Here is a 17380-nt window from a genome sequence, read left to right as displayed (position 1 = left end):
CAGAAAAGATCATACAAATATGGAAATGACTAAAGGCCTTAAGTGATAGACAAAAGAGCTACGTCGATAAGAGACGAAAACCCTTGGAGTTCTAGGTTGGAGACCGTGTTTTGTTGAAGGTCTCACCATGGAAAGGCATGATACGCTTTGGAAAGTGGGAAAAGATAAATATAAGATACATATGACCATTCGAAATCCTTGCTAGGATCGGTCCCATAGCCTACAAACTTCGTCTGCACCAAGAGCTCAACAATATCCACCCTGTCTTCCACGTCTCGAATCTTAAAAATTGTTTATCCAATGAAACCCTCGTGATCCCTCTAGATGAGATTGAGATCAATGAGAACCTTAACCTCATGGAAGAACCAGTCGAAATCATGGATCGAGAGTTCAAACGAACAAAACAAAGTCGCATACCAATAGTGAAGGTTAGCTGGAATGCTAAGCGGGGACCTGAATTCACTTGAGAGCGCGAAGATCAGATGAAACAGAAATATCCGCATCTCTTTCCAAGTCTATGATTTGTATTATGTGTTTGAATTTCTGGACGAAATTCCCAATAACGGGGGGATGATGTGACAACCCGGAACTTCTTCCGTTATTTTTAACCAATCTTCGTTAATAAGGTTTGAATTTTATTGATTTTTCATCAAACTTGTTAGGTTAAAAATCAACTAGTGTTATAGTTATAATTCTATATGATTCGGAAACCAAAAATCGCGCGAAAAACCCACATTTTTCTCAAAAAACAATAGGTGTGCGGCTAGTACCAGTTTACGCTCGTAAACCCATGTACAGCCGTAAACCCGTTTGTGGTCGGTGCCAGGTGGACCCACCACCAACCATACCCTCTAGCCTATAAATACATGACCCCCACCTTTATGTGAACCTTGTTGGCCGAAAACACCCTCTTTCTCTCTCTAAGACTCTTGACCATAAACACATAAAAATCCTCCTTTCTTCCAAAAACACCAAAAATCGTCATTTGGGGCTGACTGGGAGCATCTGGAACACGTTTTATTAAAAAACAAGCACCCTTGTTCTCGAGTTTAAGGACGTAAACCCTTCAATTCTTTAAAGGCTGTAAACCCTTCAAAAGACAGTGCACGACTATAAACCCTATTAACAGCCATAAACTGCCTGTTGGTTGTAAACCCTTGTTCACGACTGTACACATATCCTAACTGGTGAAAAGCGTGTTTCCTCAATTTAATCAAGTCCCGGTAACATACCTTAACCAAAAACAAGAGTTTTTCTAACACTTTATCTAATGAAATCGCTAATTTAGATACATATATGTATTTATTGATATTAGGATTCCGTTAAGTGCCACGTACTCCAACTCGAGGATCTTCCAGTTCAATCCTTTGCACACAGAAAACAGTGAGTTCATACCCCTATGCTTTTATGATTTTTAAACGTTTTCAGGGGGAGGGGGAATACAAGCGAAACATAAAGGGTTTTCAACGAGTTAAAACTTATGCAATTAATACAAATCAACAGTTTTAATAAAGCGTTTAGATAATTTATCCCTTTTGTAATATGTAAAGAATGAGCGACGTTTTCTACACTTAATTGCATGGTTTTTCAAAACAGTTCACAAACATAACAATTCAGTCAAACTATAATAGGTATAGTTTGGGGAATTCTTTACCAGTTTTACCAATATAAACTACTTACATGGTCAACCTTATAAACTATGATAGATTTAGTTTATGATATACATTACGTACAACAACTAATAGTTATTTAAGTATAATTATTTTTAGTATACAATACATACATCGAATTCAAGTACAAAAGAACATTGTGTTTCATATATTATTACTTGTTAAGTCGTTAACCTGATTGGGAGACACGTCCTTAGGCACTTACAAACTTAACTAAGTGGAGGAATAACCTTATGAACCAGAGTCTCCTGGAGGGAGAACGTGGCTTTTGTGTATAGATCTATACGGGATTGACTACCCCACACCTTGCTGCTAGCTACAGTAGGACCGACAGGTCTACGGGTGACAAAGTCATAAAGGATATTGGTGTCCGATTCACGTCGTATCAAGTTTAGCATGGTCATAAAACTCTCCAGTAGTAACGATATAGTTACGTAATAATATACTTCTCATGATAAATTGCTTTAATAAAATAATTTTGGGAAATACTTATGCCTTACAGTTCAGAACCGTTAAAGCAACATCAATACATACATACAAGGGAAAATATAGGATTTTGTTAGTTAAACTTCAATAATTTTAACACAATCAGAGTAACGTTCTATACATTGTTTACATTACTAGTATTAACCAAACGTAGAAACTATCACGTTTCTTATGCTACAACGGACATATCAATAAACATTCATGGTTAGTTCTATAACCCCTTAGTTGATGCATCAGGGTTATGTATGAAAAATACTCGATAGATCGTGAAGTATGTGGTTTCTGCCTCATTTCCTATTCCTTGGTTGGTTGTGGGCTTGTGGAAGATTCACATAATCCACTGTCGATTCGATAATGGTTTATACATGACTAGTATGAACTAAGTGGTAATAGAAGTAACTGGTACCATCATACATTTACTAAAGAAAATGTTGGATTTTCTAGAAAAGTAAACAAATATTTATACAAATTTAGTGACTAGTTTTCATTACAAAAACAAGCTTATGAACTCACCAACTTTTATGTTGATAGTCTCTTTCAAAACTGCTTGTATTCTCAGGGCAACTGTAGGCAGGTACCTCGGCAGACTTTTGAGATGACAGAGCATATAGAGTCTGATCTTTCTTTTTCTATACTTTTGATGCATCAAATTATGTATTAAACCAATGTAAATATTCGTTTATTCAATGTAGTGGTTGTGTTTACTATGATTACTATGATGCAATGGTTGTGATACTACATATGATGTCCTCCACCCTAGACGTTTTCGTCTTTTGTTTTTACGGTTTAGGGGTGTGACACGGGTGGAGCTTGGTATTGGTTTCTTTGTTGAAAGTTCTGTTGAGGTCTTGGCTGGAAATTGTTATTTTGAGGCCCTCCCCAAGCTTGGTTGTTGCGATGTTGATCAAATGGCCTTTGCTGAAATCCTCCTGTAGCTTGCACAAATTCATTATATTCTTGAAGTATTGGGCACATATTAGTTGGGTATCCGGTTTTGTAGTAGATCCCGCAAGGTTTGACCTTTGTCTCAATACCTTTTTCTTTTTTCAACAAAAGGACAACTTTAGTCAATTCTAAAATAGGGGATTCTAGGTGGGCATTGTTCATCTCCTTGACTCCTCTTGGATGATCTGGGTTCCACTCTTCCTCAGTTGCTGAATGTTTTGATTCATTGGCCAACTTTTTTATTAATGACTTGATCTCTGTTGGTGTCATGTCTGAAAGTGACGCTCCACTAGATGAATTTATTAGTCGCCTCTTCATAACTATCAATCCTTCGCAAAAACAGTGATATAATTGATAATCACTAATGCCATGTTGTGGGCATCAGACTAACAGCTTCTTGAACCACTCCCAATATGTGTGGAGAGCTTCTCTTTTGCCTTGCTTTATAGCCAAAATCTCTTTGCATAGATTTGACACTTTCGCCTCGGGAAAATATTTTACTAGGAAGAGCTTGGGAAATTCATTCCAACTTGTTTTTGAACCAGATGGGAGGTCATATAACCACTCCTTTGCTACATCTTGGACTGAGAAGGGAAACGCCCTGAGTTTGATCTGGTCTTCAGTAACTCCATATGGTTTCATTCTAGAGAAGACAACATGGAATTCCTTGAGAAAGTTATGAGGATCTTCATTCTCAAGGTCTCAAAATGGAGGCAATAGATGGATTAAACCGGATTTGAGCTCAAAATTTCGAGCTTCTGGAAAGGTGATATATAATGGTTGTTGGGTAACCTCTTCTCTTGCCCACTCATGGAGAGTCTTTTCAGCTTCGTCTCCGTTTTTCCTCATGGTGGATTCTATTTTAGTTTCAGAAGAATCTGTGAGTTTGGGTTTTTCTGAAGATGATGATGAGTATGTTTTGAACGAACTTTTAACGGGTGAGGTAGGTGGTGCTTTTGGAAAAGGTGGAAATGAGGGTTCATGTTTGTTCCACAAGGGAGTGGCTTGTGGTGTGGGTGAGGTTGAGGTTCCTGTTTGTTGCTTTCAAAGTCTTGCCTCCTTCTTTAGCTTTCTAGCAGTCTTCTCAATCTCTGCATCAAATATCAGATTACCTGTACGTGAAGATGTTAGCATAAAACTATTAGTGTTTTACCGTGTCCCGGGCAACGACACCAATTTATTAAGACCGTTTTCGTACATGATTTAACAAATAAAAATACAAAATAAACTGCTTTATTGCACTAACAGGTAGTACAGGTAAGTAGGGTCGGATCCTCAGGGACATGTCCTAACGTTTACACCTCTTTGTGTAAGGTATGAACTAATTCTTGATGAATGCAATAAAAATAAAAGGGTGGTTTTATTTCTGAAAAATAAACTAATAAAAATTGAAAATGACAAGAAAATGACTAAATTTAAAACGATGAAAATTCAATTAAGAGAAAGAAATTTCAGTTTCGCGGTGACTCTCCTAATCGTGTAATTAACCTTTAACACAATATTCGACTATGCACGTATTTAAACTGGTACAAAGGTTCATTAACAAGCTCTAATGACCTTTATTACAAAAATCATTTAATCAAAGTAAGCTCTTTGAATTAAATCTAACTTTTACTAAATTAACCAAACAAGCTTTTCACTAATAAAGAAAAGTTGCATTAGACACCGTGTAATTCCCAGTAAAGTTCAATACCTCTCATATGCTCGGAGGCGTTAAAACTTGTTTGATCATTTCATATTAGATTTAACCCTAAATGCATACTTAATCTAATATATGTCACTTTTTACTAATTAATCTAGACAATCACTAATCTAAATAATTAGATGACTAGAATGATTCACAAACAATTTAAGTGGCCAACGAAAATTGAAATCAAAATCAAACACTCAATTTAACACAAAATTGATTAAAATAAACAATTATCGTATAGTCAAATGTAGTGCCTAATGATTAATCATATGAAAAGGTTACGTCTTGCAAAACTGAAATCTGAGTTTTTAGCCTAACATGGCTAAAAACGGATTACAGATAGTGGAAATAGAATCTAAACGATAAATCTTACTAAACTATGAATTGGAAACGAATCGTCTCCTTTAGATTGACGTTCTTCACTTGAAAACCTCTGAAAATCGCCCCTGAATCTCCCATTAGGGTTACTAGAAGGGTATGGGGCTGTATTTATACGTCTAGCTGTCAAAACGTTGTACCTGCGATCGCAAAGGGACAAACTGCGATCGCAGGTTTTACCCGAAACAAGTCACGAGACTTTTTAATGAAGTACATTGCTATTTCGACACAAATTGGCCAACCTGCGATCGTATGTAACACTTTTCCTCAGCTGATGAATTTTTTTGGCTCAACAAAAACTCGAAGTCAACCTGCAACCCAACCTGTGATCGCAAAGGCATACCTGCGATTTCATGTTACTTCTTTTTGGCTCTTTTGATCTCCATTCCTCCTTCCAAGTAGTTCTTGATCATTTCCCGACATCCCTCCATGTTCTAGACTCCAATTAAGCTCCAAAGCATCCACAACTGCATCTCGAACTTGCATAATCATCCATGTGCTCCAAATGGCCCTGAAAAGTTGTAACAAACGTGAGCAGTACAGGCATTCTTCAAAATAATCATGAAACACCAAATACATAAGAATAATCGGGAGTTAGTTATCTTTTTATAATCAAATACGTAGGAAATTGTGTTAAAAGATGCATATAAAATGCATCTAACAAGGCTAGAGATCTGTTTAGCATTCTGAATATTTTCTAGCTGAAGGTCCGAGATATGATCATTCTTCTGAGAGTTTTCAGCTTCAATCTTGGAGACTCGAGCATCGAGATTCTCAATTTGAAAATCCTTTTCAATTATTTTCTGCTTAAGGATAGTGATCTCCTCCATTAGCTCTGGAGCCGATGGGTCCGCGCCCCTTGAGCTGCCTTCCCCAATAGATATACCATTTTCGCGAGTAGGAAGGTCTGATTCGTGTTCTGCCAAGAACCTGGCGAGCCTCATTGAGGCAACATCATGCGTAGGCCTTGCAAGGGAGGAACCCCGAGGAGCTGAAGAGCTACCAGATTCAAAATGAGACCGAACACCACTTGGTTCTTCTTGGGTTGGTGGTATTGGTGATGTAGTGGTTGTTGTTGCAGGCTATGTTGGTGCGACCTGTTCCCATGTAAGCACTCCCGACCTGGAACCAGCTCTTCTTCTTTTCATAAGAGGGTGGGAGGCTCGTGGCATTATCATATCACTCTCAGACGCCAATGATGTTGGAATTTAAACATTCAGGGGAGGAAGCCTTGAATTCGAATCCATAAGATTTGAAGTGTCAGCTGTCTGATCATCTGAATGAGGTGTTGCTTTTTGAACATCAACTCTCCCTGTCTTTGTTGTACGTTGCACAACATCATCGAAATTTTTAATGAAATATTTGAGGTCCTCACTTGTAGGACAATACTCATTTTCAAACGCAAAGCTGATATCTTCATTTAAACCCGACATATCTGCACAAAAAGAATCATTATCAATCCCAAAAAGGCTCATCATCATCATCATCATCATCCTTACTTTAATCACTTTGAACTTGCATACACTTGAAATGATCATGTTCCTCAGCCACAATTGTGATCGGAAGAACTCTGTCTTCTTCATGATCAGAAGCAGTTATTACATCATCTTCTATTTCCATAGGGTCAGACAACTCGCGAGACTTAGATGTATCACTTGATCCAGCAAACACCTCGAACTTTAACAAAGGGTATTTGCCTTCGAACATGAACTTACCCTTACGGTTCTGCTTTATTAAACCAGAGGTGTTTGACCCAAGAGACTTCATGTCTAGTGTTTCCCCCTTGTTCAGTCTCCAGGTAGCTGTTGTTGATGATCAACTGAAGGAATCTTGGGTACATAAGGAATCTATCTCTTTTCTTTCCTTCAACATTCCTAATCAATTCATCTATGATGTATTTGGAGTATTTGAATTCAAGACCTGCGGCAAGATCGGCGATAGTACATGTTTTCAGTAGAGAAATTTCATCTACCCCAGATCTCCTTCTTGAGATGCATCTCACAAAGACATGAGCTAGCAACCTCCAGTATGGTGGTAACAAGTTTTAGATGGTTGGAGGAAATTCACCTTTGTATCCCATTTGTTCGATGATTTCTTGTGTTTGATCCAACGCAATCTCGGTCAGAAAACTTGGTTGGTCATCAATTTTTGGAACATCTTTGATGATCTGCTCTTTAACAACAATTTTTCTTCCTTTCACAGTTGCTTCAACAAATTTTGAGCCACCATCTACCCTTTTTATCACGGAAATGCTCCAAGACTCTTTAATCTGGCTTTGGTAGATCACTGGTATGAGAGTCAGAGCAGAAGCAAGACATCACTTCTTCAAGCCATGCACCATTGACCTGAATTCACCATGGCCTGCTGGTGGGTCCACCAAAAAAATCACCAAGTTGTAACTCTCAGCAAATTTAAGTTCAACCATTTTTGATATGCACTTAACCAAGCTAAGTGAGAAAACAATTTATTTGATAATTTAAGATTAAGGTTATACTTGTAACACCCCAAATTCTAGAGGTGCTATTGAAGGGCTTAAATTGTAAATTAAGGAAAGGGACTCGACAAGTAGGCATGCTTACTGGCCGAGTCAGAGCGGGATTTGCCATGGGTTTAACTGGCCAACTCGCCGAGTCGGTAGCTTGTACTCGACGAGTTGGTGCTGAAGGGAGAAAACCCTAATCCCGGGGGTTGTTCCATATAGAAACCACATTATAACCCACCATCAGCCTCTTGGCTACCCTTTTGAGATCCAGAAGCCCTAATTTTGTTTTTGAGAAGACTTGGAAGCAAATTGGTGTGATTTGTGAAGGGATATTGAAGATCAAGAAGCTTGGATCAAGGAGACTTGAAGAGATCCGGATTATACTTCAGTGGGAGGTCATTTTGGAGGTAAGGAATCGTTATCCTTGGCCTTCTCCTTTCTAATTCCATTTTCATGGAGTTTTAGGGTTTGGTTGGAGAAATATTGTTGAGATCTTGAAGCATGAATTAGATCTGGAGTTGAAACTCCAGATCTGAGTTCTATATGGATCATTGATGCAGAAAGCCTTTCTAGTTGTTATGCAAAAGCCTTTCCCAAGGAGTTAAGTCCCTTTCTAGGTTGGTTTTTCGAATTATGGGGCAAGAAGCACGTAAAGGTAGCAACTTTATGTTGCTAACGGACCTTAGAGACCCAGATCTATTGTTTGGAGTAAAGGAGTATCTTTGTGACTCGAGATTATTGGAATGCACGTATGGACTCGGCGAGTCTGGGAGATGACTTAGTGAGTCGGGCTGGAGATCAGACATTGAGACGCGTAGTAACTTGGCGAGTCGCATGGGTGACTCGGTAAGTCTTATGATGATGAGCTTGGACTCGATGAGTTGGAAGAACAACTCAACGAGTCTATTGAAGATTGTCGTGAACTCGGCAAGTATGTTCTTAGATATGGCGAGTCTGCTCGCAGAACTTAACCTCTTTTGGTTAAAGCCTTGTATTAGTGATTCGGTTAGGGACTCAGTGAGTTGGTCAGGATGGAACTCAGAGATCGTTGGACTCGACGAGTCTTGGGTCTACTTGGCGAGTTAAGTTATGCTATGAGAGTTTTCTAAATATGGGAACCCGGCGAGTTGGCAGGTTGACTCGGCGAGTAGAGTCAATCAGGAAGGTTGACTTTGATTGAGGACTTTGACTTTGACCTTCAGGGGTATTAATGTAAATTGGATATTTATGTCAATGGTTATTGATGGATATAGGTGTTGGAGTTTGAGGCGGTGCTTCGGGATTGTGCTCTTGTGATTCGGTTTGGTAGTTGTGAGGTGAGTTATCCTCACTATATCAACAGGGTCTATGGCACCAAGGTCGGACCTTTATCGGATGGAAATCTGTGTATTGTTTTTTATGTTATTGCCTTGCTAGATCTGCATCCTGGTATTTAGGATGGTGTTATGTTAGTGACATGGTTAAGGTTGGTACCTGGTATATAGGGTAATGTTATGCTAGTGACCGGTTAGGTCGAAATCCTTGTTAGAATATTGATATGGTATGTGATATGTTAGACTATTTGTCTGGTTAAGGATTTGTTATGTGATTAATTCTTTTATGTGCACATGGTTGTTTGACGGGAGTTGGGTTGAGGCGGGTCCTGCTTTGTACTGTCGGCCAACATACCCAGGGCGGGCTGGATATTCCGAAGGCCAGCAAGCGGTCCGGATAGGCTGAAGGCCCCAAGAGGGCGGACCAGAAGTGTCAAGACTCGGAGAGTGGACCAGGTAGACTGAAGGCCTGGTGCGGGTGGACCAGTCACACAGTGGACCCGATGTACATGGTTGTTCTATTTGTGCTATGTTATGAGTATATTTTTGTGTGGTTGGTATTGTGGGGGTAACTCACTAAGCTTTTGGGCTTACAGTTCAGTGTTTTGTTTAAGGTACTATAGGAGATCGTGGCAAGGCGAAGGCATGATCATACTGCTCCTCATGTTTTATGATTTATGTGATATGGTTCTGGGGAATACTTTGATGTTTAAACAATTTTGAAAACAAGATGTATGAACTTAATGGTTTTTGAGTGAATTAAAATGTCTTAATTTTGCTAGAATTTTATGGTCATTACATTACTCATCATACAGTTTAATTAGGCTTCAATGATGGTTAATGTTAAAACGAATGATTTGTGTTCAAATAGGGGGTTCGCGTTCAGAGAAGGAGTTTATGGCCACAAATGGGTTAACAACCGTAAACCCTTCAATGGTCGTAAACGCTGAATAGTTCAATTTCTTCGATTAACCCTCGATTCAAGGTCAATTTAGTGTTAAATTAGCATTATGACGATCACCATAGTCATACCTACAAGAATAAACAAGAAATTTCGAGTGAAAACACGGATTTAGATAAATCAATTAGACAATGATGAGAGGATTCGGGAGGATTTTACAGCCACAAAAGAGAACAATGAGTAAAAAGACTTTACAACCGGACATGGTGACTTTTATACCTAAACCCAAGACTGGGTCTAATATCCATGGACTGCAACCCAAAATCCTTGAGGAATAAGCCCAAAACTCCAAAAAAAAATAAATAATGCATTTTGAGGACAAGAACATAAAATAAAATAAAAAATAAAAAAATAATAATAACTAAAAATAAAATAGAGGTTTAAAATGAATTATCACTATTTTCACTTTTACTAATGCTAATAATATTTTGTGATTTTGGGATCAAACTTATCAGACAACCTTAATTCGTGTATCAGTATCTCCATGTTCATGTCTAGATCTGGTCGATCGCTTGTATTGTGGCCCACTTAATTACGAAGATTGTGACAAAGTTTAGGACATATAACAAATGACAAGACATTTGACCCTATGTTCCTAGGTAGAATTCCTAAGGACCATTCAACTGATGATGACCAAGGATATTGTTGTCCACCTAAATTAAGCAACGAGATCTACAGACAACCTATTTGATGTTCAATTTTAGTTGTACTAGAGTAGAATATTATTAAGAGAGTAGATAGATTTAGACTGCATATGTTAAACACCTAGATCAGATATATTCAATCATGCAGAGGGGTTAACATATGACTAACCAGAAGTAGAAAGGTTGATAATCAGAATGATGCATATGTTGTGTACCAGGTCGGATATATCTCTATCATGTAGATGAGACAACATATGACTAACAGACAAGAAGAGTTGCATAGAAAGGAGATGCAAAGAAATAGATTTGCATATGCTGCAGTCTAGGTCGGATATGTTCCAATCACATAGAGGATGCAACATATGACTAATAATAAGAAAGAAAGAAAATAATTTTCTACATACCTACTTTATCAGAATTCCCCAATCACCCTATCAATACCAGAATTAAGGATACAAACTACTTTAGTGTGACCGGTGGATTCTCATATATATATATATATATATATATATATATATATATATATATATATATATATATATATATATATATATATATATATATATATATATATATATATATATCTCCCTGCTTAACCTACCCAAGCGTCGTATTGTCAGGCTAAAGGGAACTACCTAAGTTAAGATTTGTCAAGTCTCTAGATTCCTTAAGTTCATCTATATCTAGTCAAGTCCATTTAAATCTTTCGTGCCTACCAGTGCATTGAACACAAAGCCTAGACAATTCAACTTTGCTACATTATACAGATCCAAATTGCATGCCTCTTATCACATGAATGTATCACTTCCCGTCACAACACCTACAGAAGTAAGCTACAGAAAGAACACTATTTTTGGATTTTTTTTTATTTTCTAATTTTTTTTTAGTTTTTGTTTATTTTACCCCTTAAATTTGTACATGGGTGGGAATGAAAACTAAATGCGCAAATTTAAGCAATCCTAAAAACAAAAGTTAGTCCTCAAAGCGTATCATTTTCAAAAATCCCACAAGCGCATCGAATCGAACTTTGTTAATTAGTTTTGTGAACAAATCTGCCACATTACTAGAATTGGGAACCTGTTCCAATCGAATGTGCGAATGCTCATAATAGTCTCTGATAAAATGCACTTTGATATTGATGTGCTTGGTTTTCAAGTGTTGGACTGGATTTTTACCCATTTGAATTTCAGCTTTATTATCGCAAAAAATAGGGGTTTCTAGAAAATTCAAATTGTAATCCATGATTTGATGTTGTATCCAGATAACTTGAGAACTACAGGCAGAAACAACTATGTATTCCGCCTCTATCATTGAGGTTGAGACTGTATTCTTTTTCTTTCACTACCGTGACCCCATATGGTATCCAAGAAATTGACATCCCCCCAGATGTTGATCTCCTGTCAAGCTCACAGCCTCCATAATTATTGTTAGCAAAAGCAGATAAATCAAATTCAGAATTTTTCGGATACCAAAGACCCAGTTTTGGGCTGCCTTTGAGATACTGAAGGATTCTTTTTACAGCAATAAGATGTGAAAGTTTAGGATTAGCCTGGTATTGTGCACATTGACAAACCGCAAACATGATGTCTGACCTGCTTGTGGTTAGATACATCAACGATCTAATCATTGATCTATAGTCAATCTGATCTACGAATTCGCCTTCAATATCTGGATTCAACAGGAGTCTCTCGACCATCGGCATCAAAGAAGGTTTTATGTCTTGAAACCCAAACTTCTCTAGCATATCTTCAACATACTTGGCTTGATGTTATATGATTCTGGTTGAGTCTTGTTTGACCTGAAGCCCCAAAAACATGGTTATCTCCCTCGAGGAACTCATCTCAAACCTCTTCTTCATAATACTTTTGAACTCCTTGCACAGCTTTGGACTCGTTGACCCGAAAATGATCTCATCGACATAGATCTAAACTAGAATTTGATCAACACCAACATGCTTAATGAATAGGGTTTGATCGATTGTCCCTCGTGAATAGCCATGCTCGAGCAAGTGCTTAGTAAGAGTTTCATACCACGCCCTTGGAGCTTGATGTAACCCATATAAAGCCTTGTCCAACTTGTAGACATGATTAGGAAACTTCGAGTTGACAAACCCAGGAGGTTGATAAACGTAGATTTCTTCCTTCACAGCGCCGTACAAGAAGGCAGTCTTGACATCCATCTGGTAAACCGTGAAATTCATGTACGATGCATATGCTAGGAAAATACGAATAGCCTCCAAGCGAGCAACCTATGCATAAAATTCAGTGTAGTCTATACCCTCAATTTGGCGAACTCCACATACAACAAATCATGACTTATTTCTCACAATGACCCCTTAATCATCTTGCTTGTTTTGATAAACCCAGCGCGTATCGAGTGACTTCTTGCCTTTTTAGGTAATTCAACCAACTTCCAAACCCCCAATTTTCAAACTGATTCAACTCCTCATAAATGAAATCAACCCAATTGCGCTCATTCAAATCCATTTCAACGTTCTTTGGCTATATTTGAGAGATGAAGCAAGAGTAGAGACATGTATTGACATCCCCACTCTGACTCCACGTTCGCACACTGTCTCCCATCTGACCAAGGACGTTTTCAATCGGGTGATCGAGTTGAATTGTGGAAGGTAGCTCCTGGATAATGTCATTAAGCATAACGGGAAGGTTGTGAACATTAAAAAATCCATCATCTACTGAATGATCCACCTCGGACGGTCTAGAATCATGAGAGGGGCTTGCCACAAAATCATTACCAATTGGTTCGGGAAAGAGTAGTTCCATAAATGTTTGAGTAGCAGCGGAAGCATCTCTGGACATGAACTCTCTTTCTTCAAGGGAAAGAGGAGTGGCATCAGCATCTGATTGGTTTGATGATGTGGAGAATTTGAAGAATCACTTGGAACAGACGCATCCATTAGAGGAGTCATAAAGGACACCACCGGCGGTCTGTAGACAACTTCTTCGTCTTCATATTTAATCATATTCTTCAAAATAGAACTAGTACCAGACAATTCATTTGAAAAAACATTGAATGATTTGATTAGAGATGTGTAATCAAACAACAAATCTGGACCAATTCTGGCATCCGTCTCGTTCTCCTCCAACCAGCACACGTCAAAGAATTCTACGATTTGATTTTTCTTCTTGTTGTAGACCCTATACGCTGGGTGTGCGGTATACCCCACAAAGTATCAATCATCCGCTTTGGCATTGAATTTGCGGATGGATTCCAGATGAAGAAGGGTGCAAGGACAGCCAAAGATACGGAAGTGACTAACAGATGGCTTGCGACCGTAGAGAATTTCATATGGAGTCTTCATCTGAGCTTTGTTGATCAGAACATGATTTTGAACATAACACGTCTTGTTGATCGCCTAGGCCCAAAAGGAAACCAGTAGTTTGGAGTCACATAATATTGTCCTTGCAGCATCTTGCAATGTTCGATTCCGCGTCTCAACTACACCATTTTGTTGCGGTGTGCGAACGAAACTGGATTGATGCACTATCCCTTTTTCCACTCAAAAATGACTGAGAACAACATTCTTGAATTTTGTCCTGTTGTCAGTTCTGAGCGCCTTTACCTGGTTGTTGTTCAAGTTCTCTATTATCACAATAAACTTCTTAATTAGGTCAGCAACCCCAACCTTGTTGGGCAAAAAGAAGACCCACATGAACCGCGACAAATCATTGATCACATCCAGAAAATATGAATTTCTATTAATGTTGAGGATGTTGACCGGACCAAATAAGTCCATATGTATCAATTGAAGCACCTGGTTGATCGAATTGACCTGTTTTTCCAGGTTCGACTTTCTGTGATGCTTTACTTGGGCGCATGCCACACATTTTTCAAACGTGATAAAGTGTTTGACAGGAAGTTTGCACACTATTTTATTCTTTGCAAGTCGATTCAGATTCTTTGCATTTGCATGTCCGAGTCTTCAGTGCCACAACATAACACTGTGCTCGGAAACTTTTGAGAAGAGGCAAGTAACTTGTGCATGAACATTGTTGTTCATGTCAATGAAATATGCTTTGCCATCCTGTTTAGCTTTTACATGAATCCATTCATCACGGATGACAATGCATGGCTTTAGAATTAGACATTCCTTCTTGGTAAAATGTATCGAGTAACCCGTGTCACAAATTTCAGAGACGCTCAATAGACTGTGCTTTAACTCGGGTGCATAGTTGACTTTCTCAAAGCTCAAAACTCCATTGAAACTGTTCCTTTTTAGTGATTTTTACGCAATGTCCTCCCGCAAGGGAAACATATCCCCCGTTAAAGATTTGAATGTCATGCAACTGGGAGATGTCTCCTATCATATGTATGGAACAACCGCTGTCAACATACCATGGTCTGGCGAAATTCTTCCGCAGCTGTTCCTGCACAATGATCGAGATTATTTAGTTTTGAGGAACCATGTCATTACTACCCTGGTTTTACTCTTAACATTCACAGATTTATCCTTTTGATTTTTCCATTTTACATCATTATCAGATACACTTTCAGAGGATGATGATGATTGACCAAGTGTAGATTTGGGCACCCACTGATATTTAGGTGTTGAAGAATTTACAAGTGATTTTGAAATAATTTTCTTTTTCTTTGAGCATTTATATTTTCGACTAGAATTAGTCGAAGATCTAAATGCACCTTTTGACGAAATCATCCTTGGCTTAGCCTCATTCGATTTTGGCAAAGCACTTGTGGCTTGTTTAGTGAAACCCCGTTTGTTCGTTTTAAAATAGTCGTTTTCTCACCATTATTGACTTTCCGATCATCATCACAAAGATGAGATCTCAAGTACTCTCTCATTAGAGATCTTCCTTGAGACTCATTTTCTTTCCTCGATGTAGTAAAATGCACAAATTCCCTCTTAGGACAATTGCAAGCAATGTGGCCGATAGTACCACAGTTGAAACATATTTGCTTATTATCAGTAGACTCGGTACCGCCATTAATAGATTCCGTGCTCTATTGATTTTTCTAACTTTTCCACACGTGCAAGTCCATAAGTCAGATTGTGTGACAGGTGTAGAAGATGTGGATGTGCTTGTGTCAGATTTAGTAGATTTCACAAAAACAACAACACATTTATCAGAAACATTAGAGTTTGACACCAAATCATCACAAATTGAAAAATCAGTATTAACATCAGACACAGACTCAATAGGAACACCAAATTGTTCGACTCAATCTTTCCATCCTCTTGCTTTCCCTGGCTTACTGATGAATCTGCATCGGAAGTAGAAACGTTAGTATCAAATTTCCTAGCAGTACATGTTGTTGCCTTGTTAGTAGCTAGTTTACCATATACCACAAATGGTTCTCAGTCTATATCAGCTTGACACATTGGAGCAGTGGTGTAATTGTGATTGAATGGGGGAGGGACACTCTTATAACTTATTCTTACTTACTTTTGGTCCTTCCATTTCATTTGATGTTCAATTTAGTTGCAAGTCTTTCACTTGACACATCGAATTTCTTGAAGTTAAAATTGGCATTTGCAAAACGAATCTTTAACGACTCAAGTTCCACAGTTACAACATAAACATATTTTTAAAGATATTTATAATGAACACACTTTTCACTGTATTCAGCTTGTAATTTCTTATAATCATTTTTATTGGCCTCTAATTGATCTTTCAATGGTTTCTGGCCTTTCCTAAGTTGGTACCCCTCATATTTTAATTCCTCTATCTCTCTGCGCATCAAATCTGTGACAACCCGAAATTTCCATTCTGAACAAACCACATCAAGCCAATAGAAGTTAGAACAGTTACAGTGAAATTCCAGACTTGCGGTATAAGTTCGAGTATTTCAGGTTTAGCACTTAAGGAGATATCAGGAGAGTGGATGCACTAGGGTTTTGTGCAACACTGTTATTCCAATACTCTATGATATTAGAGTTCATTGTGGGAATAAAATATTTTCTACCAAAAATCTCAGGGCTATATATAAAAGTCTGAATCATATTCATTCATTAGTTGCATTTCCAACTAGAGAAAAGCCGAATTCTCTCTCACGGATCTTCGGGTTTTTATCCCAAATCGTGAGTACCTTTATCTATTTGTATTATATGGCTAAAAATGTGCTTAATAACATCAATTTCATAATAAAACCACTAGATTCGGGAGTTTACCGCCCAAGAACACCTTGGGGAGTAAACTCCTAAAAAGATGCCTAGTCCTTCGCCCGTGATTTGTAACTACCTTTGGCTTGTATACTAGTGCGTATAGGACTAGAAAACATCAAAATCGGATCAAGACCCCAAGATTTAGGAGTTTACCGCCCAAGAACACTTGGAGAGTAAACTCCATTTTAAGGGCCGAAAGTGTCCCAATGTCCCTCAAAGCCTTGGAACTCAAACTAGAAGCCACCATTGGAAGTTTAGGACACCAAAATCAATTAGAAACAAGGATGAAAGTGATTTCATGGGCAAGGAAGTTCTTGGGCCGTGAACTCCATGTTTAAGTGCCAAAATGCCCTAAAAATCCTCCTTAAGCCAAGAGACTAATTAGGACAACTACCCTAGTGTGTTTGGGGCTAGCAAACACCTTTGGAACACCAAGAAAAAGGTGTTCACGACCCAAGATGTTCCAGGGTCGTGAACTCCATTAAATGGTGCGAAATGGTGCCATAAACCCTCCTAAAGCCTAGTACAAAAGCCTAGTTTAGTTCCAAGTTAATTTAGGGACTTGAAAACACCATAAACATCCTCCCAAGGGAGATTACGGCCGTAATCTCGAAGGGATATGGTCCCAGGGCTGTAATCTCCTAAAAGGAGTTATATTATGCCCTAAAC

The 17380-nt window shown here is 38.3% G+C and overlaps 1 protein-coding gene across 1 annotated transcript; it reads right to left on the bottom strand.

Moving 5' to 3' along the window:
• Positions 1 to 11842: 11842 nt before the first annotated feature.
• LOC145010062 (putative mitochondrial protein AtMg00240) lies at positions 11843 to 12313 on the bottom strand. Its single transcript, XM_078968651.1, has one exon. The coding sequence runs from the start codon at positions 12311 to 12313 to the stop codon at positions 11843 to 11845; it is 471 nt and encodes a 156-aa protein (XP_078824777.1).
• Between the last annotated feature and the right edge of the window lie 5067 nt (positions 12314 to 17380).

This window comes from Lactuca saligna, chromosome 8 (assembly GCF_052625555.1).
Source record: "Lactuca saligna cultivar CGN05327 chromosome 8, ASM5262555v1, whole genome shotgun sequence".
NCBI classification, from domain to species: domain Eukaryota; kingdom Viridiplantae; phylum Streptophyta; class Magnoliopsida; order Asterales; family Asteraceae; genus Lactuca; species Lactuca saligna.
The sequence above is the reverse complement of the archived record's forward strand: the minus strand, read 5'-3'. Positions and strand labels throughout refer to the sequence as shown.

Excerpts from the sequence above, each read along its gene's own strand:
- LOC145010062 (XM_078968651.1), bottom strand. The coding sequence starts at position 12,313 with ATGCTAGAGAAGTTTGGGTTTCAAGACATAAAACCTTCTTTGATGCCG.